The sequence below is a fragment of the Drosophila simulans genome, chromosome 3L (assembly GCF_016746395.2).
Source record: "Drosophila simulans strain w501 chromosome 3L, Prin_Dsim_3.1, whole genome shotgun sequence".
Taxonomy (NCBI): Eukaryota; Metazoa; Arthropoda; class Insecta; order Diptera; family Drosophilidae; genus Drosophila; species Drosophila simulans.
Window position 1 is genome coordinate 16,663,339 of NC_052522.2, and position 21,641 is coordinate 16,684,979.

The window sequence follows — 21,641 nt, forward strand, 5'->3', positions numbered from 1 at the left end:
CTAGAGATACAGATACAGTTTGAGATACAGATACAGGCAAAAATGTATTCCGCTTTAAATACTGTTTTAGTTTCCATGCTGAGTCAACCCAGTTTCGGTTACTCAACACTGATCACTTAGAGCTACGCACTACAAACTACAGATTCATTGGGGGCTTAGTGCTCCCTTGAGGCATTCAGCTCGGCGATCTCATCCTGACGCAGTGCCTCCGACGGCGAGAGACCGATCCTTCCGCCCAAAGGTATTATGTCGATGTTCTGGACATGGGCACGCACACTTTGACCAGGCGGCAGGCCCACATACCATTTACCCACGTTCTTGATGACGGTGGAGTCGCGGTGTCGCTGCACCCACTCCCGATCCCTGTCGATCTCTAGAATTCGGTGGTTGGCGGTGACCAGAGGAGGCAGTGAACTGCCCACATCGTCGTCGTTGAGGTGGTAATTGTCTCCGGGTCCGCTCATGGCACTGGTGCCCGATCCACCTGTGGGCGGCAGGTAGCCCAGGCCGGAGTCGCCTTCGCTGGAGGCTCCAGCTCCACCCCCTCGACGACTGCTTCCACCACCGACAGCACCTCCTCTTCCTGCTCCCCGCTCAGAGGAGGCACTACCTCCACCACCGCCGCCGAATCGATTTCTGTTTCGGGACCCACTAGCATTGTTCCTCGTGGAGCTACCTGAACCACCTCTCTGAGAGCTATCGCCTCCGGCATCGTATCTGGTAGTGCCCCGTTGTGGACTCCCAGCGGGGAACCCTCTTCGGTCTTCTTTGCCATTGAAGTTGGTGGAACCAGAGGAGCTGCTGCCAAGCCCAGTGTCATCCCCATGGTCATCAGCATGGGCTCCCAGATTTTCATCAGCTGCCCCAGCATCATCATCTCCACGATTCCTATCTCTTGCTCCATCAGCCGGCTTTAAGTAATCCTTGCCGCCGGGTCTGCTTGGCGTACGGCCCCTTCCCGCTCCACCTGCACCTCCACTAGGACCCGAAGCTCCTACCGAACCACTTCCCCCACCCGATCCACCACTACCTCCTTTTGGACCTAAGCCACCACCTGCACCCCTGCCAAAATCATTAGCCAGTCGGAAATCTGGATCTGTCAAACGAAAATCAGCCACAGAGGGATTGTTATGGGTTCCAGGACCAATCCGATTTTGCACCACCCGGTAGCCAATTCCTGCTCCAGCTATATACTCCACAGTGCGCTGCACGCCCTTGTCGTCCAGGAAGGAGTAGGTTCCCCGCACCAGGCCATCGGGTGCTCGACTTTCTGCCCGTCGGTGATCCGAACCGGAGGCGATCAGCTTATAGCTTCCAGCCGGCCCCCTTTGAACAGACATCTTGCCGCGCGCTTTGGGATGGGACTTGTACAGAGGACTGGAGTACGCCACAACGGATGGGCTGTCCGGCACAGCGTTGGAGATCTCGAATCCGGTTCCGGCTCCAGCTGCATAGCGAACACTGTGCCGCTCGCCCACGTCGTCCAAATAGGAGTACAGACCTGGGATAGAATCAGTTAATACACTATACTGTTAAGTACCATCCTCTCTAAACTCACCCCTTATCCTATTTCCCGAATCATTCTCCTCGCTGCGCGACTGATCCGGAGTGCGAAAACTAAAACTGTAGGAAGGATCGTCAAAGGGATCGGCCAGCGGATCGTCCGGACTTCCCCGCGGCAGTACCGGATACTGGGCCAGGTCCATTTTCCGATGGATTTTCGGTCCGTTCACGCGAAATCTATGTGGGAAATGGAGGGAGATTAATTAGCTACCGACACAATGAGTGGGGATTGGGTAAACCCTTCCAGCGGAAGCGGACTTGCACTGCAATTTTGAATATAGATTCGATCTTAGCCCGGCACGCCATTACTTCGATTACTACACATCTCGGGGAACGATCCCATTCAGAATCATCGCTATCGTTGAGCATCTGCCATCTACAATCCATTCCGTTTTTTTTTTTTGGCTCGAAACTCTCAGGCCAGTCAATTTGTTAACAGCTTTTTGTTTCCCCCGATTTACCGGAGATTGCAAAAAACAACAGTAGCGCCGAAGCGGTAATGGAAAAACGTTTAGGCAACGCCAGAAAAAGCAGTCCAATGTGTTAGAACGGCTCCAACTCCATGGATCCCCCTCCGTTTGTTTGGGTTTCGCTTCAGTGGCCGCCGCCTGCCGCCAACCGCTGATATATGAGCTCAACTCTGACATCGAGGGGAGATAACTCACTTTGTGCTGCCACTTCCTCCGCCGCCAATACACTCAGGAAAAAACAGCCGACCTTCCTCAAGGAAGTTACTTTCAAGTAATGATGATCGAAGATCGTTAATTATATTTAAAAATATTTCAAATTTAGATACCTTTAAAAGTATCTTCTTTTTTGCCCATATATATATCCCCTTAAAGTTGCGCTATTTTCTCGCAGTGCACCAGCGCACTTTACCCACTCGTCTTCGCTACCGTCTTCGATTACTCACCCACGTGGTCCGGCCGTGTAGACCGTCTCCTCGATCTGCCCGCTCGCTGGACTCCGCGAACCGTAGCGACCTCGCACCGTGTTGTCCGGAGTGCCCGAGGCGCTGTGATAGTAGCCGCCAATGTCATCATTTGCATGTCTTTTGGCCGATTGGAAGCAGTAGCAGCAGCATATCCATTATCCATGCCAGGTGGGATCCATCGAAACAGAAGCAATTGCGTTGCCCCATGCGTGCGAAATGGAGAGGGAAAGATGGTCGGAAGTGTGTTATTGTTGTGGTTGCAAAACGTTGAGGCGTTAAAGAGGTGCTAAAAATCTCAAATTTGCTCGGGTGTGATGGTGATGGTAAGGTAGCAGACATCATTGACCGATTAGATGATTTGTTAGATTTATGACCCATGGCTGCTAAAAAACTGTAATTGAGTTGTTCTCTTTTCAAAGGGTTTACTATTCTACCAAACAGCGAAGGTTGTAGGCAATTGACTCATTTTCAGCGACTATTTACTATTACTTCTTTCAAAGGCTAATGAACGACAGTTAACGTTTTAATTAGCTATTAGCTATTCTATTTAATGAATTTTATGGTTGTGGGTTAAGTCTTGTTATTGAACTGATGATTGTGATGAAATGGAAAGTTTCAATTCATATATAAAATTTTAAGTTCATTTTTATCTGAAAATCGCATTACTAATTAAGTCCATTTTAGATTTAAGTATTTTTGTTAAATTAGCTATTATCAAAAACGTATTACAAAAGAAATCACTAATTTCTGTCAACATATCCTTCTAGCTTTTAAAACATTTTTAGGTAAAATTTTGAATTTTTCAATTGTAACTAAAAATATTTATCAAATGGCTTGAGTCACTGGGCATTTAGCATTTGCAATTAAATGCATATGCATTTACGCCTTAAGCCTTTTTTTTCTCAGTGCTTAAAATCCTTTTGAAATGTTCACTATAGTTTGTCACACATCTCTGTACCGAAACTGAAAAGATCCATCCTCGTTGATGGTATTGTACTCGATTTCGGCCCTCGCAGGATCCGCAAAGTATCCCAAAACTGCGCAGAGAAACAAGAGGGAATTCGCGTGCCGATGCAGATGCCACATCATTCAAATTGCATTCGTTTTAATCCAATCAAGAGATGAAACAAGTATCAAACGGGCATCCTGTTCCAGGTGCACAGTCACCACATAAACTTCTATTCCCCCAACAGATCCGATTCAATTCGATTCGATCGTCTCCCAATCCGAGCTTGTATCCCGACTTAAACTCCGACTTGGCTTGCGATCTTCGAGAGGAGCTAGCGGCTAGAACAACGCGACGGCGACGACTGATGCGATCCAGCGTTAGACCTTCGTATTTAAATACGATTCTCAGGCGGCTCAGCGAGCGGTTCGTGCGGCGTCATATGGTGGTGCTAGTGGAGCTAGTGGTGCTGCTTGTCTCACCTGACCACCCACCAAAAAGAGCCAAAGCCACGAAGATGAAACAGCAGCATTTGTGTGCAAATTGCGTTACAAGAAAAGGCGGAAAGTGGGCGCGGGGCTCAGGTGAGAGAATTCGTTCTAATGATGGACACGCAAGTGTTGTTGCAGCTGCTGCTGTGTTTCTCCTATTTTATGGCTCCTTGTTCGCCACTTTAGGGGGGGCGGGGTTCATGGAAAGGGTTTTAAACCCCGCGGGAAATGGCCAGCGGAAAATGGAAAATCGTGCCTGTGTAGCTGTCTGTCAATTAGCTCACGTTGTTCTTGTTCCCCGAAGTTGCAACCTGGAGAGCTTCCTGTTGACAATCCACAATCCCCGCCCGCTCTCTCTCCAGCTTACAAATCGCGAAACGCTGAACATTGAACTTCGTCGCTGGGGAATCAATTTTCCATTTTGAGTTTTCCGTTAGCCGGAGCTTATTACAAATTCGATCCAGAGCGAGTCTAGGTCAGTGTCTTAGCTGCAATTTTTGGCCAGGTATGCAATTAAAGGCAATTACCCGTCGGCTGGAGGAGACCACAGAACCTTATGACAATTTCCGCCTAGGATCTTGGCTCTTGAATCTTGGCCATTTTAATGAGCCATAATTAGCGTGGCGACGCTACTGGCCACTTCCAAGTACAGTTATTGGCCATTGTTCTGGGTTCTAGAAGGGGATGTGCTGGGGATATGTCAGGCCCTCTGATTAGACCGCCCCGCTTGGTTGCCTTTGATTCCGGTTATAGTTTATAGTTCTGGCTAGCCCATATCCACATCCACATAGACTACCGCCTTTGATAATCTTTATAGCCGTTGTTTTTTGGCCACATGCAAATTGGTCAGAAGGCGGAAGAGTTCACCAATTGGTTAATTGTGCGCTCAATCGGAGCGAGTGCGTTCCGAGCATAAGCGCTGTGTAATCGCACAACCGCAGAGACAATGGAACGAAACCCAATGCGATCGCGATCGGAGAGCTATGGAGATATGTATAGCCATGATATATGGCCGCTGCCAATGGCCATGTTCATAGGCATGTGGTCGAGCTTTAAGGACAAGTTTCTAACGGACTGCACGCATGGGAAATGTGCAACCAGTTGTGGCAGTTGCAGTTGCACTTGGAGTGTTGCCGTTTGCCATTGAACCACATACCCAAAGAGCAAAACTGAAATGAGAAGAAAAAAAATACAGCTAAACTGGAAATTCATAAGTGGCCTGTGTGGGCCATCCTGCCAGGTTGGCTTGGAAAAGTGAAAATGCTTTCGATTTCATCGCGTCCATTTCTTCGGGGGACATTCATTTGACAGCGGCCCAGGCGATCGGATCGGCGTGGAGACTCCAATTAATCGCAACCATGAGGATTACACAACTTTTATGCATCTCGTGCATGGTTATCACATCGATCGACGCTGTGGAATATCTAATTCGCTTCGAGACGAAAAAGGCCAAGTGCTTGAATCCACCCAGAACGGCCAGGAAAGTGGAGTCGGTCATAAGGGAGTGCCAGGATGAGGTTCGCAACAAGTTGGTTAATGGTGGGTCTTCAAGTTAGTTTAGCCATATCAAGTACTATACGGTTTTGGTCCCCATTTAGAGGCCTATGAGATACTCAAGGAGCAGGTGTCACACAATCAGCCGCCCATCGATCCGAACGATGACTCCATCGACTTCATTTGGCCTTCTGTGCCCGAGGCACCTTCCCTCGATCATTCCCCCAACATCAGCCAGTACGAGTACATAGTCTACGATGAACCCGAACCACAACGCCATGTGGCCAGATTGATGAGGAACATCCGACGTCTGGATGTGGCCAGTTCGGGTATATATCATCCCACTCTGGTGCCTCTGGAAGACAAACGCATTGCGGGGGTAAGTAAAGTCAAGCAGGAGAATCTTCTGCGAGACTTGTAGATCGCTTTTCTTCTCGTGTTAATGAAATGCATAAGCCAAGCTCAATTAAGTTCAATGGCAGCCCAAGAAACAATTGGCTAAACCCCCACTTAAGCTCACCCAGCAAAACCTAAAGTCAGGGTTTTTAGACAATCGAAAGAAAAGCAAATGCATTTTCAGTTGCATTCAAAATCACACGCCTCCGGCGGAGATTTTTCGCACACCTCCCAGCGCAATGCTGAATTTGATGTCTGAAAAGCGCACTTTATGGCGGCACTTAATACACATTAGCTGGCTTTATGCATCAGCAAATTGAATGTACAGATAGAAGTACCTATGCACTAAAAAAAATATTAGTGGACAAATGTGTCTGATTTGACAATGTGTTAGGGTATACTCTGCTTCTTAGTTTTGATCAAAATTAAAAATTATTAAGTACAAATATTACAAAGGTTAATATTGAGAAACAAACTTTTGCTTTTAGCTACCCTGTAGTTAGTTTTAAGTCTTTAAACAATTTTCACTGTGTATTTCATTGTATAATTTAAACAGGTTTAAGTTAAGTTTATTAACTAAAAGACCCTCGTTGAGTATACATTTTTCCCTACGACATCTATGTATTTCTAGTGCCTGCTGCACTGCGTCTATGCCAAAAACAACGCCATCGATCAGAGGGGCTGGCCCACCTTGGACGGACTGGTCCACTTCTACTCCGAAGGAGTGCACGAGCACGGATTCTTCATGGCCACCTTGCGGTCCGTGAACCTCTGCCTCCGGACAATGACCGCCCGGTACGGCGTTAATCGCAAGGAGCTGCCCAAGAAAGGTGAAAGCTGCGATCTGGCGTTCGATGTCTTCGACTGTATATCGGACCAAATTACCGGCTACTGTCTGGATCAATACAGCAGATATTAGTTAGTCACTCTGTCTAGTGTGCGTAGCAATTAAATGTTTAGTGCAAGTTCAATTCCAGTTTTTGTGGCGGCGACTATTGCTACTATGCTGTGGAAAACAATGTAGGTGGCTTCAAACATTGTTGGAAATTACTAAACATATGTCATCTTTATTACTCGCTTTTCTTTTTCCAATTTCGTTTCAATTTTTCTTACAAAACTTCACATGATTTCACTGATATTGAAAATGGAAAATTGTCAAGCAGAAGTCAATCCATTCGTGTTAACATGCTTAACCACAAATTTCTGGATCCAATATTATTAAATTGCAGGTATTAAAATCGATTTAAATAGATAACGGAAATATTTTGAATTCTTGACATATTATTTACAGACTTTATACATCGCGCCTTCTATTATCAGCTACAGTGGCGCCATCTGCAGTCGCATAGGAATAAGCTCTGTATGCTAGTGTTACCGCTCACCAAAACTGTGAAAATAATCGATATCTAGCAGAAAACGATTGCTTTTCGATATGTTTGATAGTCCAGGCCGTTCGCCAGCATTAACAGTCCCACCACTAACGCAAAAGTTTTCGGCTGTAAAAACGTAAATATTTCAACTTTAAGCAACTTTAGTGTAAAAATAATCAAATCAAGTGCGTTAATTTGCAAAAAGTCTGTGGGGCTATGGTCAACTTAGAGCTAGTACTGGCGTCAGCGGAAAACCCGCATTTCGCGTGCTTTTCTCTTGTCCCACATTTGTGGTCTGCTTTTGCATCATGTGGAATTCCAGGAATTACCATCATCGTTTCAGCGATCAATAAGCCACTGCCGCGTATTCCCCTTTCTAAAAAGTGAATTTAGCAGGCATTTGATTGGTATTTTCCAAAGTTTTTCTTCACTTAAATTCAAGGACTGTTCTTATATAATTGGAAAAGTGCAGGTGGGCGGCTCTTCGGCGGAAAAGCGCTTGCGCCGGCTGCCCCAAATGAAAAGTGAAATTTCGCAATGCAAAACAAGCGACGTCGGCGACGTCACATGTGTTTTTGTAAAATTAACTTGCCGCATTGATGACGCAATTGACCGAGTGCCGCGTGTGCTTTTCTCCCCGCCGCCCAATGAATCATCAATCAAAAGCAATGGCAATAGCAACAGCAAACCGCAAAGAAAGCGCGCGGCCGCATTGTCTGGGGCAGCACAACTTGTTTTTTTTTTTCTGCAGACGGATGTGGATCATCTGCCACAACCTATCATAAGTCGGCTGCAAAGGCCCCAGATCGGGAATAGTAACCACCGAAGTATTATAAGTACTACGGAACCTCCCCCTTTCCCTCGCACCGTGCTCCGCAATTACCTCATGCCCTTGGACCACTCTTCTTCTTCTTCTTCGCCTTGTGGGGGGCTCGTCCAAGTTTTTTTTTAATGGAATGCAGTTGCAAGCTGGTTTCTGGAACGGCTTAGCAAGGTGCAAAACCCTACTGAGTGCGTCTCTCTTGTCGTTTTATACCCTTTCAAAGGGTATCATGACACTTGAATGGCTTACGCCAACTTTGATAATAGCTATTATTCAGTCTAAGACTAGTTGGTGGAAAAGGAATATGCAGGATAATTACAGTAGTACATACACTGGTATCTACATAGTTAGCATTCGATATTCAAATTGTCTTTTCCGTTATTGTTTAGAATAAGATCAAAATTAGGATTTACAGTTTACCACATATTTTTTGTTTTTATATTTTTTCTTATACATTTTTTTGCGATAGCTTTCAAAGAAAGTTATTAAACTTTATTAATAAAACAATTCAAAAATAACAAAGTGTATCTAATGATCGGAGTTCCTCGATTGTTAATTAATTTCGCACTCGCATCGAGGTAAATGGTTAACTTAAAGTGTCTGGTGTGTGAACTTGAAACTTTATTGATTAGCGGAAAGGTAATCGATACACGCACATATTCACTTGCGCTTGACCTATTAAATGCACTGTGGAAAAAATTTAAAAAATAATTATCAAGTTATTCTGGATACTCAATTGTATACCAAATCTTAAAAAACATTTTGTATATTAACTTTTGTTGTCTTTGGTGTTATGTGATAAACAAGCTCTATGAATGTATTTTGAATATTATTTTCTTACGCATACCATGCCGCCTTTTCTCTCCGATTCATATACTCTTCTCGTTTTGGGCTGTGTGGGCGGCATTCTTTCAAACCATCAGCCGGCTGACGATCGGACTTTGGGATTGTTGTAAACAAATTCGGGCTATAAATACGCAAGACATGGGCAAGAGCCAGGAGGCGAGGCGGTTAGATAAGCGGAGGAAGTGCGGTCAGTATGTAGATACATGAGTATGTACCTGACTGTTATCAGGTCCACCGATCGGCGAGCGACCAAACCCCCTTTTGCCAGAAGATAAAGATACAACGCCGAGTTGTCATGTGGCCGCTTTGTGTGTTTTTATCACACACTCACTCTGTGTTTTCCTTCCAAGTTTTCAGCCCGCTCGGCGGTTCGTGAAGAGCAAATTCGATTTCTAAATTTTATATTTCACTCTCGAAGGCGGCCGCTTTTGTATTTTCGCTTCAGTCGACGCGCAGCACTCAGCACGAACAAACGTTTGACGCGTATCTGCGAGATACGGATACGAGTACGACGAGTACATATATTCGGTTGGTTTTTGGAGCAATCGCACGCAGTATATGCGTATATATTATACGGTGTCTTGATTCCACCGCGGTGCAGTGTATATACAGTCGGAACTAGACCTTCCACCGACCGAAAGTCTAATGGATTTTTCCAGTCATGCTTCGAATTGTGGAACTGCATCCTCATCGGGCGGACTATTTCACATTAATTAGCTCCATCATCTGGGCGTTCTAATAATTCAGCTGCTCTCACGCGAGTCTTCGTTTTTTATTTTTTGCACTTATGTAATGTGTTTTCGTAACATCTGCGGCGACGTCGAGCGGAATATAATTGCAGGGAAAGCAGTATGTGAAAAGCGCCAGCACAAAACAAGCAAACAGATAAATGACACTGAAAGAAAATGTCGGGCTGCTAAATTGAATTATCTATTGTGGGGCGGACAATGTAACTGTAATTGTAGCTATGACCGAATCAAATAACCCGAGTGATGCACTTTCAAATACTTAGCTTTGACCACTTCAAACCGGTTAGCCGTTCCAATTGTTTTCTTTCATTTTTTGTGCTCCCAAGTCTGGGGGCCAGTATTTTGTAATCACTTCATTTGGATCGTCTGGCCAGCATGCCTTCGTCGATAAGACATGTGACCTGGCCACGCCTTCCTTGCCCCATAAGTTCCCAATCCGAATTTCATTCAATTTGTACGTATTTTTTGCACGACTGGCTTTAGATAGGGATTCAATTACGACATCCGCACGCGCTGGCCTATCGCCAATAATTTGATTAATAACTTGACAAATTCTGAAAGTGCTGTCGTGGCATGATCGGGACTGGAGGCCGGTTAAGCGGCCTCCTCTTATCACTGAATTGCGTCTAGAGGGTTCTTGGTTTAGTCATGGACCGCAGGAATTTATTACTCCAACCCAGGGACATTCACTCTTGACGCCTTTGCGTTGTCTGGGCAAACTCGTTTTGGGACAAATACCCAGGTGAATGCTCACTGTGATTCGGAGATGGCAAACAAAAAGTGAGGGCAAATATTCACAACTGATTAAAAGTTGGGAAACGAACAAACTGCGCAAAAAGCAGCTGGCTCTCCCCATATAAAACCCCCCATTTCACCATTATATTTGGGGGGCCAAAGTATCTCCGCCATTTCTTGGCTGATTATCAAAAAAACGAGCGGCAGACTGGCGAAACCAGCCCACGTTAGTTTGACGTCATCGGCGGAATCAGCAGGCGTACGGCATCACGTGTGCTTTTTTCCACCAAGCGATCCCCCGATCTCAACGGTCTAGTCTGGCTTTAGACGTATGTAAATTCCCCCGCATCCACTCAATTGTGAACTTGTTTCGTGAGCGTGAGGGAATTTCATAACTGGCCCACTGGCCTGGCAACAAGTTCGGAACATTCGGTTGATCGGTGACACAGTTAAAACCCAGAACATGACCATGACGTAAAAACTTCTAAGCTATCTTATCGCGTTTACAGCAGCCGAGGGTCAGGAGTTCGGTGTTTAGGGGGTGGCACTGGCACTATCTTTTACGTGGCTTGTTTGTCAACAAAGCCGCCATCGATTAATCAGTTGGAAGTGATATAATAGTTGGCTGATAAGATCTCCACTAAGATTGTCTCTTGCCTCTTTCTTTCAGTTCTATTTTGTAAAGCTACAAAATGCATAGAGCCCACACAGCCTTCAGCCTGGCCTTGTCGCCGATGGCGCACAAGAACTTCGCCACATGGCTGCTCAAGAGCAGCAGCAGTCAGCAGGTGAGTTTGGTCGGTATGGACAACTCTTGAGGAAACCCCCACTAATGAAACCCCAATCTTTGGCAGATGGCCAAGGTAACTGCAGCGGCCGCTGTGCGCACCTACAACTCCGCGGCTGCCGAACCTTTTGCCAACGGCAGCACCGCCTCCTACGTGGAGGAGATGTACAACGCCTGGCTTCGGGATCCCACTTCCGTGCACACCGTAAGTATCCCTATTAAACAGGGTTTTATTCCTGCCACTTTTTAAATTCGACTCTTGATTCTGAGTCATCGTGAAACCAGTTCGTAGTGCTTATTTCTGAAGCGGAAGTGTTTAATTATCCTCATAAAAACCATTTAAAAATGTTAACGCTAATACTAAAGGGAACCAAACTTCTCTGTAATAAAAAAATGTAATAAAAGCCTAATGAAACGGTGATCCTTGAATAATAACCTGCAATACTTGTTAATACACAATAAATACTCATTGATTCATTCTTCTTTTAGTCCTGGGACGCGTACTTCCGCAGCAACAGCTACGTTAGCCCGCCCAACTTGGCGCCCGTGCAGGCCAACACTCTGCCGCTGACCTCCTTCAACTTTGGAGGAGCCGTCTCCGGCGCTGCGCCCGACTCCAAGACCATTGACGACCATCTGGCCGTCCAGGCCATCATCAGGAGCTACCAGGTATGTCGGCTCGTGCTGGCTCAATTACTTGGTTTCCAGCCGAACGGTGGAGATTGCAGCCACAGTTGGCGCTTTTTGTTTCGTTCTCCTAGGTTCAGTTAATGTTTATGTTTAGATTATGATCAGTAGAGTTGCCTTTGCCCACCCTTATGTGTGTTCACAATTGTCCATTTACCCAGCCCAAATCATTTCGAATCCAGTATTCATGGTAGATTAGAAAATACTTCGTTGACTTACCCACGCCATCCACAGTATCCATAGAGTTAGACATTCACTCCTTCATGAGTAGTTTGGTTTTCTGTTCGATCACTTCCATTTCGGTTCACCAAATAGTTATATATTAAGGGGATTTGTCACTTTTGATTGCACCATTCCTCATTAGCTAATAAGATAAAGAAATATCTAAATTATTTGCGATTATCCAAGGGTATTCTGATTGTATTGCCAGAGAAGGAGTTACTTTTAATTTGCACTTGATATACATTTTTGGTAAAGTTAAGCCTGTTGTTTTGTAGCTTGTTTGAGTTTCTAATGACATACGATAACTTTCTGGCGTACGCATTTAACTTAATATACCTAAGTCCTATGATCTACCCTGTACACCTCTTTACATATAATCAACCAATCTGTCTACGATATGTATGTACCATATAGTCACGAGGTCATTTGGCATCTGATCTGGATCCGCTTGGAATTTTGACTCGCGAAAAAACCGTCTGCAAGGATGGGCTAGCACGTCGTGCTAACGAAGATGTGCTCAGGCAGCACTCTGGGTTTTTGTTTGGTAAATTCTTTTACACAACTGTTTCATTTAACCCCCAGTCGCACCACTCAATCCAAAACCTGATGCACCATCCTGCTACTACCCACTCGCCTAGTAACTAAGTTAAGCACTCAAACTTACGCAATTGGTTTTGAAAATAACTCGTGCTTACCATTTAACAGCCGAAGAAGGTTAAATGAAATTCGGAGTTGATGAGGAAGGGACACATGCCCCTCTGTAGGATTAAGTTAGCGAGTTCCGTTCAGTTGAAGGTTTTTTAATATTTCCTGTAAGTAACCTTGGTGTTTGGCTTTCTCGAAGTTCGTATCTTTCCGTTAAGGTTTATTCTTAAGCATCCTGTCGACTCTATATCTCTGAGCACCCCAGTTCCATATTATGTCGCTGTTCTTGCACTGTGACCACCGATTCTCGATTAACCCACGAAATTCGAACACATTGCCATCTGTCAATCATTGTCTACTGATCCTGTCGAAGCTTTTAGTGTTCGCTTTATTTGTGTTTGTGCGTTGAGCACTTGTATCTGTTTTTGTTTAAAGCCATATCTATTCTATAATTTTAATTGATTATTTTCTTTTCCTTTACTTTTATATAACTGCTTCCTAACCTAAATGTAAACAAATCGAAAAACACAAACTGCAATCGAAACTCAAACCAAAAACCAAAACCGCCAATCGTCTCGAACAATGTTTAAAAAAAATTCAAAATTCTCTCTTTTCGTATTATGTGTGTGTTTTGAAAACCTAAACCGAAACCGAACCAAATCCAATCCGAAAACATTGTTATTACTACTACCACCACCAACACCACCACCACAACTACCAACCAAACACCCAATACTGACACGTTAGATTCGAGGACATAATATTGCTCACCTCGATCCACTCGAAATTAATACACCAGAATTGCCTGGCAACTCCTCGACGAAATCCATTTACGCTAATTTCAGTTTTGGTAAGTAAATCCGACGTTGGTCGTAACACCTGGCTATTAGCCCAAAACATAACCTGTTTCAGTTCTTAACCCTTGATTTGTAAATACTTTAAAAACCAAATATTGTGTTAGTGACGTTCTCTGTCTTTCACCCGCACACACGATCCCCGGCATCAAAAATTCGATTATCGAACCCAACCAACCACACAAATGTATCCAATGATATATAGAACCAAGTAAATATGCGCTATATATTGCCAGTGAATTTGTGTTACATTGTTTGCCCATTTCTGCCTTTAATTGTTATAATTTGGATGTCGTGCCGAAATATATAAATATATTTAAGTATACCTCACCGATTCGATTATGTCACAAATAGATTGCATGATTGTTTTGCATTTCTCAAGCGAAATAAAGGGAAATCGATTGATAAGCCCCCTTAGTCTGATTGCAAGTGAAAGATTATGAGCCCATTAAAAACAAATTTAAGTTATCACCGATAGTGTCTAATGCATGTCGAAAAAGTGTCCGAATGAGGAACCCGTGAACAAACCAGCTGAGCATGAGCATCCGATCCCAATTTCAACTCTGTACTGCGTACAAACACCTCCGAATAGAAGCAACAAAATCATTACACTCCGAATTTCAAACCAACATCTGCCGCCTACAATTTACTAATCCCACACCATGACACAATCACTCAGAACCCCTTACTAAAGTCTTAACCCATTTTTCCAACCCACTGCGCAAAAAAAAAAAAAAACAGGCGAGCAGGACATGGATCGCCAGTTCAAGCTGCCCAGCACTACCTTCATCGGAGGCGATGAGGCTTCGTTGCCCCTAAAGTAAGTAACCCCACTAAAGGATAATGGATGACCCAACTAATATGTGACATTCCCTTTATTAGGGAAATCCTGAACCGCCTGGAGAACGTCTACTGTAACAAGATTGGCGTTGAGTTCATGTTCATCAACTCGCTGGAGCAATGCAACTGGATCCGCAAGCGTTTTGAGACTCCCGGCGTCCTCAACTTCTCGCCCGAGGAGAAGCGTCTGATCCTGGCCCGTTTGACCCGTGCCACCGGCTTCGAGGCTTTCCTGGCCAAGAAGTACTCTTCTGAGAAACGTTTCGGTCTGGAGGGTTGCGAGATCATGATCCCAGCCCTGAAGGAGATCATCGACGTGTCAACGGAGTTGGGAGTGGAGTCGGTCATCATGGGCATGCCCCATCGTGGACGTCTAAACACCTTGGCCAATGTGTGCCGCAAGCCCTTGAACCAGATCTTCACCCAGTTCGCTGGTCTGGAGGCTGCTGATGATGTAAGTAAAGATAATAATCACCTTGGTATAGATATTTAATGACCTTCCTTTCTAGGGCTCTGGTGATGTCAAGTACCATCTGGGTACATACATCGAGCGATTGAACCGCGTCACAAACAAGAACATCCGCTTGGCTGTCGTGGCCAACCCGTCCCATCTGGAGGCTGTGGATCCCGTGGTGCAGGGCAAGACCCGTGCCGAGCAGTTCTACCGTGGCGACCAGGAGGGCAAGAAGGTTATGTCCATTTTGATTCACGGTGATGCCGCCTTCTGCGGACAGGGTGTCGTTTACGAAACTATGCATCTGTCGGATCTGCCCGACTACACCACACACGGAACTATCCATGTGGTGGCCAACAACCAGATCGGTTTCACCACCGATCCCCGTTTCTCGAGGTCCTCTCCCTACTGTACGGATGTGGCTCGTGTCGTCAATGCTCCTATTTTCCACGTGAACGCTGACGATCCAGAGGCTGTGATGCATGTGTGCAAGGTGGCTGCTGAATGGCGTGCCACTTTCCACAAGGATTGTGTTATTGATTTGGTCGGATACCGCCGCAATGGACACAACGAGATCGACGAGCCCATGTTCACGCAACCCTTGATGTACCAGAAGATCCGCAAGCACAAGAACTGTCTGGACCTGTATGCCGACAAACTGATCGCTGAGGGCACTGTCACCGGCGAGGAGGTCAAGTCGGTTGCTGCTAAATACGAGAACATTTGCGAGGAGGCATTCGCTCTGGCCAAGACCGAGACCCACGTCAAGTACAAGGACTGGCTCGACTCGCCCTGGTCCGGCTTCTTCGAGGGCAAGGACCCCTTGAAGGTAGCGCCCACTGGAGTCAAGGAGGAGACCCTCATCCACATCGGCAACCGCTTCTCGTCGCCGCCACCGAACGCTGCTGAATTCGTGATTCACAAGTATGCTCAAGAAATGTTATTTAAACTTCAAATACTAATTAACCGATTTCTTCCCAAGGGGTCTATTGCGAGTGTTGGCCGCTCGCAAGGCAATGGTGGACGAAAAGGTCGCTGATTGGGCCTTGGGAGAGGCTATGGCCTTCGGCTCTCTGCTGAAGGAGGGAATCCATGTGCGCCTTTCGGGACAGGATGTCGAGCGCGGTACCTTCTCGCATCGCCACCATGTGCTGCACCACCAGCTGGTCGACAAGGCCACCTACAACTCGCTGCAGCACATGTACCCAGATCAGGCGCCCTACTCCGTCTCCAACAGCTCGCTGTCGGAGTACGCAGTGCTTGGTTTCGAGCACGGTTACTCGATGACCAATCCCAATGCCCTGGTGCTGTGGGAGGCTCAGTTCGGAGACTTCAGCAACACGGCCCAGTCGATCATCGATCAGTTCATCTCCAGCGGTCAGTCAAAGTGGGTGCGCCAATCGGGTCTGGTGATGCTCCTGCCCCACGGCATGGAAGGCATGGGCCCCGAGCACTCCTCGTGCCGAGTGGAGCGCTTCCTGCAAATGAGCAGCGACGATCCCGACTACTTCCCACCAGAGTCCGATGAGTTCGGAGTGCGACAGCTGCACGACATTAACTGGATCGTGGCAAACTGCTCGACGCCCGCCAACTACTACCACATCCTGCGCCGACAGATCGCATTGCCTTTCCGCAAGCCCCTGATCCTGTGCACGCCCAAATCGCTGCTGCGTCACCCCGAGGCTAAGAGTCCTTTCAGCGAGATGAGCGAGGGCAGCGAGTTCCAGCGCATCATCCCCGACAACGGTCCCGCCGGCCAGAATCCCAGCAATGTGAAGAAGGTCGTCTTCTGCTCGGGCCGCGTCTACTACGATTTGACCAAGACACGTAGGGAAAAGCAGCTGGAGGGCGAAATCGCCATTGTGCGCGTGGAGCAGGTGAGTCCCCATATGAATATTTAAATTGGACCATCTGCTAACGTATTTTGTATGTTCAGATCTCTCCCTTCCCCTTCGATCTGGTCAAGGAGCAGGCCAACCTGTATAAGAATGCCGAACTCGTGTGGGCCCAAGAGGAGCACAAGAACCAGGGCAGCTGGACCTATGTGCAACCTCGTTTCCTCACCGCCTTGAACCACAGCCGCGACGTCAGGTAGGTGCCAGGGCTATATTTAAGCGGTCAGCAACTATCCACCCACCTGAGCAGGAGCACTCCGACCACGTCTTCACACCCTGATTTTTCTCTCAGGCTCAGATTCTTCTCTAGTCTCAGTTTATCTTTGTCTCTTTCATGAAGTGCACTATTTTCATCGTGTACTGTACTTTTTATCTTTGATTCTCTAAACATTTTACTCTCTTTTGCTATTGTTTCACTACTTTTGCATTAAATGAAGCTTTAATTTGACCTTTTCATTTTTCATCGCAGTCGCTATCATTTTAAATGCTCCAGCCGTATGATATTAACTTAATATCTAATTTATAATAAAGCAAAATTTAAGTTGCCTTCATTTACTATCTTTATTGATAAGAAAGTATCATACGGCCAAGGCGAATTTAAAATTTGTATTAGAGCTTCCTCTCACCCCTCACATGCCTCCTAGCTGCTGTATTTATCGCACTCCCACTTTTTATATCTCTCTACCTATCTTATTAGCTAGTTTTAGTCCCAACAAGTGATAAAACACCACACACACAAAACTCAAACACTCATTGAACGGATATCCGCTTCTGATTTCTATTTTCGTTTGGATGAGCATGTCCAGCACCGCAAAAGAAAACCAAAAATCATTTTCACCACAAAGTTGAAAAATCAATATCTGAAAATTTATCGCAGCAATTCTCCAAGCGAGTCCATCAGCAAATTGGCTTCATCCATCCGATATATCATCCTGTTCATTTTTACTGTGCATGGCTTTTTATTTATGATTTAGTTTAAACTCTTGAGTTACGTTAATTTACTTATCGAAACTTGTGAAAGACAAGCAAACCAGTTGTGTGTTATTTTGAATCTCCCAAATTCCCACCCCAAAATCCACTCGTTGTGTTAATATGTACGTGCAATTGGCAAAATCTGAAGAAAAAAAAATTTGAAAAAAATTCGAAACTACCCAAGAAACGAAAAAAGCAACCAAAAACAAATCCTTTCTCTCTTTCTCTCTCTCTGTGTATGTGTTATTGTTACAGCCAAAGCGATGAACAATCCTCCTCCACCAATACTACCACTACTACTGATCATACTAATCATGAATCCGACACCGATTCCGATTCAAAATCTAAACCGTGGCTGAGTCGCATGTTCGCCGCCCCGAACTCCGGCGGCGATCCTAAGGATCTGGCGCAAACCCTTGGCGGCGACTTCAATGCCGCCAAGCACTTTGACCTAAAGAATGTACGACACGATTTCAATAGGCCCGCGGGCATCGCGGCCGCTCCGGGCGCCCGCATAGCGAAAACCGGACGCAAAATTAGGTGAGAGGGCAAGCTCAGCTCAGCTCCGCAACGATGCGCGCGGTCAATGAACTGTATATCTACAATTTATCTAATCAACTATCAACTACCAACTACTATCTGCAACTTAACTATCCTACCAAACGGAAATTAACTCTCAGTTCCGTTAACTCTTCATTTGTCTCCTCGTTTCCCTTTTATCAGTTTCCTCGATTGCGTTTCTGATTTCTGTTGTTTGGCATGATGATTGTTCGTTCCATGATCCAGCGCCTCATGGTACCCCGGTTAAAAAGAAATCAACACACCAAACCCTACTACTCTTAACCTCCAGCTCAATAATCTAATCCTCTAATCCTAAAGCACTGTTCTACTTTTCAGTTCTGAGTTTTTGTTTGCACCTCGCGCGTTTCGAAAGTTTTGCATTTGTTTTTGATAAGTTTGCCCTATTTTGCTGTTTGCCAGTCCAGTCCCCATCGTAAAAAAACCACAGTTAACCCCGACATCTGTACTGCTCCAATCTAACCAAAGTTGTGCTGTAATCTGTACTTGAATTTGTTTGTTTGTACGACGTGCTGTCTATATAGATCACAACCAAGTTAAAAACTACCACAACTACCTTGAAAACAGAGTTTTTAGCGCTTATAGGCAGACATCTAATACACATGCCATCCTAAACTAGGCAATTTGCTGTTCCACGAAGCTTGAGAATTGATGATAAAAATCTAAATGATTCTGCATAGCAAAATTTATTGGGGTCCATTTCAATGTTTGGGTTCGGTGTGGTTGCCCTTAATATCACTCTCGACTTAAGGTCTCTATACATTTTAATCTTAATATTTAACACCCTGCGCTTGCCTAACCCTCATTTCATTGAACATTTGCCATAACTGTGCTAAAACCAATCTGAAAAACTAGACTAAAGTTTAGTGCACGTGTCTAACCGAATCAGCAAATCGAATACCGAATGTTGTGCCAACTCACCACTCGATACCTCAAGTATCCCCACTAATCCCAACTATTTTCCTAATCCACAGCTACGTCGGCCGCGCCTGCGGAGCCTCCACCGCCACCGGATCCAAGGCCCAGCACATCCGTGAGCTGAACGCGCTGCTCAATGACGCGATTTCGACCTAAGGAGATGGGTTTGGATGGAGATGAGATTGGGATGAAGATGGAGATGGAGACGATGAATATTAATTACGATTATATTTTGTATTGAAACGTATGCAGACTCTTTGATACGATTTTTTGATGACGAAATTGTTAAGAGCATTGTGTGAAAGTAATGAAATGTTAAATATTAGTTTAGTGAAATTACAAGAGCAAACGGCAACCAAGTAACAAATAACACGAAATGTTAAGTGTTTAGTAAAGAATCAAACAAAGCGAAAAAGAACTACAACCACTCACAGCAAGTCTTTAATGCAAACTAAAGAGCCAAGATCTAGTAAATAGCCAACTAACCTATGCGCATACATTTGAAGTGATGAGAACTCGCATAGGAGGAGGATATCACTATACTTTCGGAATGAATAAAACCCTTTATAATCTTATTTCTTATTCCTATGTTTAATATTTATTTTATTGTATTATATATAACTAAACTATCTCAAGCCACGCGAAGTTTTGACAGCCTTTATCGATCGCAGGCCAAGAAATCATTAGTGTTTTTGTTTGCCTAAGTTACACATTTTTGTTTAAATAAATGAACAAGTATAATACTTAACAATGACAAACCAACAGAGCTGTGCTTTAGTTCATCACCGATCGAGGAGGCACTATCAGGGATATAGTTCGCGTTTTATATACTCCCCAGTTATTTGGACTGGAAGCTTTGATTACGATTCTCAACAACAACTTGTGTTTGGAACTAAGCAAAGTGTGTTTTATTTTTTTGGATACCCTTTATGGAGCGCATCAAAATGCAGCCAAAATGCTTTAATTGTTTTTGATCCACGGACGGAGTCCAATCAGGACCCTCTTAAAAATATTTACAAAACAAAATATATATATACTTAAAAACTAATATTGCACTTGTCTCGCACCAATATAAGATATTGAACTGTAGAGTGATAAAGCTAAACTTTTCCAAGAAAAACAAAATGAAAACTATTTTATAAAAAGAGAGAACTTAAAGAGAGAGCATGTGTGTGCGACATTGTCGAAAATTTAACTTCATCTCTAAATTTTAGTGTTACTACAACAAAATATAAATCACAAATTTGCACCAAGTAAGTAAGTAGAATGTTAAAATCAAATATTACACAAGGCAAAATGAGTTGTCAAGAGCCCTGATAAGAAAAGATTTTTGCAAATAATGTGAAATGTGGGGATAACACGATTAAAAAGGAAATATACAATTTACTATTTAATGCATGGTACACTGCGTGTTTTACTCAATATAAAAAGGGGAAAACCTTTTAAAGCTTCTAGGCCCCAAGAACCAGTTTAATGCTTTCAATTTTCTTCTCTTTTTGGAAGACTTGCAGTAACTAGATTTTCGGCAGGAAGTTGCAAGACTGGCCGTTGAGCATTTTCCATTTTCACTGCTCCATCATTCTATGCGTACTTTCACATGCTATCTGCAGTTTGGAGCCAAGATCTTCCTGTCCCGACAACTTCGACATCGCCAATTGGGCAGGTAAAGTGCTCACTTTTGGTCAATTTCTTTCGTTTCCCCTGCAAAAGCAATTTCATCGAACATCTTCGCCAGAGTTTTTGCCTCACTTTTGCCTTACTTTCTAATGTTGACAGTATATTTTCATGTCTCCCCGGAGGAACTCCTCCGGCGACCGCATTGAAGAGTGTCTTTCTTTTGGGAGTAACTGCGTGGAATTATCAGGGGCAAACACCACGTGTCTGGAATATTTGCTTACTATCTGTTGACTCAAGTATTTTGCGTTTTTTTTAACTGATTTGCCAAAAAAAGCACTACAAGAACTGAAAGCATAATGCCACGGATAACGAACGCTGAAACACCCTTTTCAAAACACCATAATGATCTGAGAAATTGTTATGAAATCAAATATCAATGCTGCTTTAAAGTTGTTACTCCTTTTTCTATCTATAATAAATTAATTATTTAATAAATAAATTGATTTTTAAATTTTTTGAATTGATAATTTTTTAAGCTATACTATTACATTTAGATTCCTAAAAATCGTATCTAAGCTTGATATTAAAGATTACTACTTCATTTTGGCATCAATTAATCTGCAATCAACAAAGAACTCTTGTTAGCCTACTCGTATATGCGATCTCATTGATATATTTCTTACTTTGTTCACTTAGTTAAAACTTTAAGCTTAGAGAAATTTAAATGAAATACTGGCAATACTATTTCTTTTTGGCACCAATCAATCAGCAATCAGCATACTATCTCTGATAATCGAAGAACTCTTCTAAAGGGCAGAAACCAC

At 44.3% G+C, this 21,641-nt stretch overlaps 3 protein-coding genes across 17 annotated transcripts; 2 read left to right on the forward strand and 1 right to left on the reverse strand.

The window, feature by feature from the left end:
* Nucleotides 1–25: 25 nt before the first annotated feature.
* On the reverse strand, nucleotides 26–9,329 carry LOC27208473 (fibroin heavy chain). Of its 2 annotated transcripts, none has more exons than XM_039294358.1 (4): nucleotides 9,195–9,329; nucleotides 2,477–2,614; nucleotides 1,559–1,740; nucleotides 26–1,501 (listed from the first exon to the last, which is right to left on the reverse strand). In XM_039294358.1, exons 3-4 carry the CDS (start codon nucleotides 1,704–1,706, stop codon nucleotides 156–158), a joined length of 1,494 nt encoding a protein of 497 aa, XP_039150292.1. In that variant the 5' UTR covers nucleotides 1,707–1,740; nucleotides 2,477–2,614; nucleotides 9,195–9,329; the 3' UTR covers nucleotides 26–155. The 2 variants fall into 2 exon arrangements, with proteins under 2 accessions (XP_039150292.1, XP_016032242.1); XM_016184029.3 differs by lacking the exon at nucleotides 9,195–9,329 and adding an exon at nucleotides 3,456–3,836.
* Nucleotides 4,585–6,795, forward strand: LOC6738407 (general odorant-binding protein 70). The gene is made up of 3 exons (XM_002085180.4): nucleotides 4,585–5,473; nucleotides 5,533–5,807; nucleotides 6,456–6,795. Exons 1-3 carry the CDS (start codon nucleotides 5,293–5,295, stop codon nucleotides 6,741–6,743), a joined length of 744 nt encoding a protein of 247 aa, XP_002085216.1. The 5' UTR covers nucleotides 4,585–5,292; the 3' UTR covers nucleotides 6,744–6,795.
* On the forward strand, nucleotides 7,214–20,603 carry LOC6738408 (2-oxoglutarate dehydrogenase, mitochondrial). Of its 14 annotated transcripts, none has more exons than XM_039294356.2 (13): nucleotides 9,277–9,391; nucleotides 11,018–11,144; nucleotides 11,202–11,339; nucleotides 11,624–11,803; nucleotides 13,436–13,538; nucleotides 13,748–13,753; nucleotides 14,284–14,362; nucleotides 14,425–14,836; nucleotides 14,892–15,760; nucleotides 15,819–16,713; nucleotides 16,773–16,927; nucleotides 17,959–18,243; nucleotides 19,257–20,603. In XM_039294356.2, exons 2-13 carry the CDS (start codon nucleotides 11,040–11,042, stop codon nucleotides 19,354–19,356), a joined length of 3,327 nt encoding a protein of 1,108 aa, XP_039150290.1. In that variant the 5' UTR covers nucleotides 9,277–9,391; nucleotides 11,018–11,039; the 3' UTR covers nucleotides 19,357–20,603. The 14 variants fall into 14 exon arrangements, with proteins under 14 accessions (XP_016032248.1, XP_016032255.1, XP_039150288.1 ...); XM_039294357.2 differs by having other exon boundaries at nucleotides 11,018–11,135; XM_016171625.3 differs by lacking the exons at nucleotides 9,277–9,391; nucleotides 13,436–13,538; nucleotides 13,748–13,753 and adding exons at nucleotides 7,214–7,330; nucleotides 12,458–12,587.
* Nucleotides 20,604–21,641: the final 1,038 nt, after the last annotated feature.

Bases quoted from the DNA above. Each gene is read 5' to 3' on its own strand.
- LOC27208473 (XM_016184029.3), bottom strand. From the start codon at position 3,586: ATGATGTGGCATCTGCATCGGCACGCGAATTCCCTCTTGTTTCTCTGC. The intron at 2,615-3,455 runs GTACAGAGATGT...ATCGGCCAAAAG, and splicing joins GATGGATCTTTTCAGTTTCG to ACATGCAAATGATGACATTG. The intron at 1,741-2,476 runs GTGAGTAATCGA...TTTCCCACATAG, and splicing joins TACACGGCCGGACCACGTGG to ATTTCGCGTGAACGGACCGA.
- LOC6738407 (XM_002085180.4), top strand. From the start codon at position 5,293: ATGAGGATTACACAACTTTTATGCATCTCGTGCATGGTTATCACATCG. The intron at 5,474-5,532 runs GTGGGTCTTCAA...GTCCCCATTTAG, and splicing joins TCGCAACAAGTTGGTTAATG to AGGCCTATGAGATACTCAAG. The intron at 5,808-6,455 runs GTAAGTAAAGTC...ATGTATTTCTAG, and splicing joins AAGACAAACGCATTGCGGGG to TGCCTGCTGCACTGCGTCTA.
- LOC6738408 (XM_016171625.3), top strand. From the start codon at position 11,040: ATGCATAGAGCCCACACAGCCTTCAGCCTGGCCTTGTCGCCGATGGCG. The intron at 11,340-11,623 runs GTAAGTATCCCT...TTCTTCTTTTAG, and splicing joins ATCCCACTTCCGTGCACACC to TCCTGGGACGCGTACTTCCG. The intron at 15,761-15,818 runs GTATGCTCAAGA...TTTCTTCCCAAG, and splicing joins GCTGAATTCGTGATTCACAA to GGGTCTATTGCGAGTGTTGG.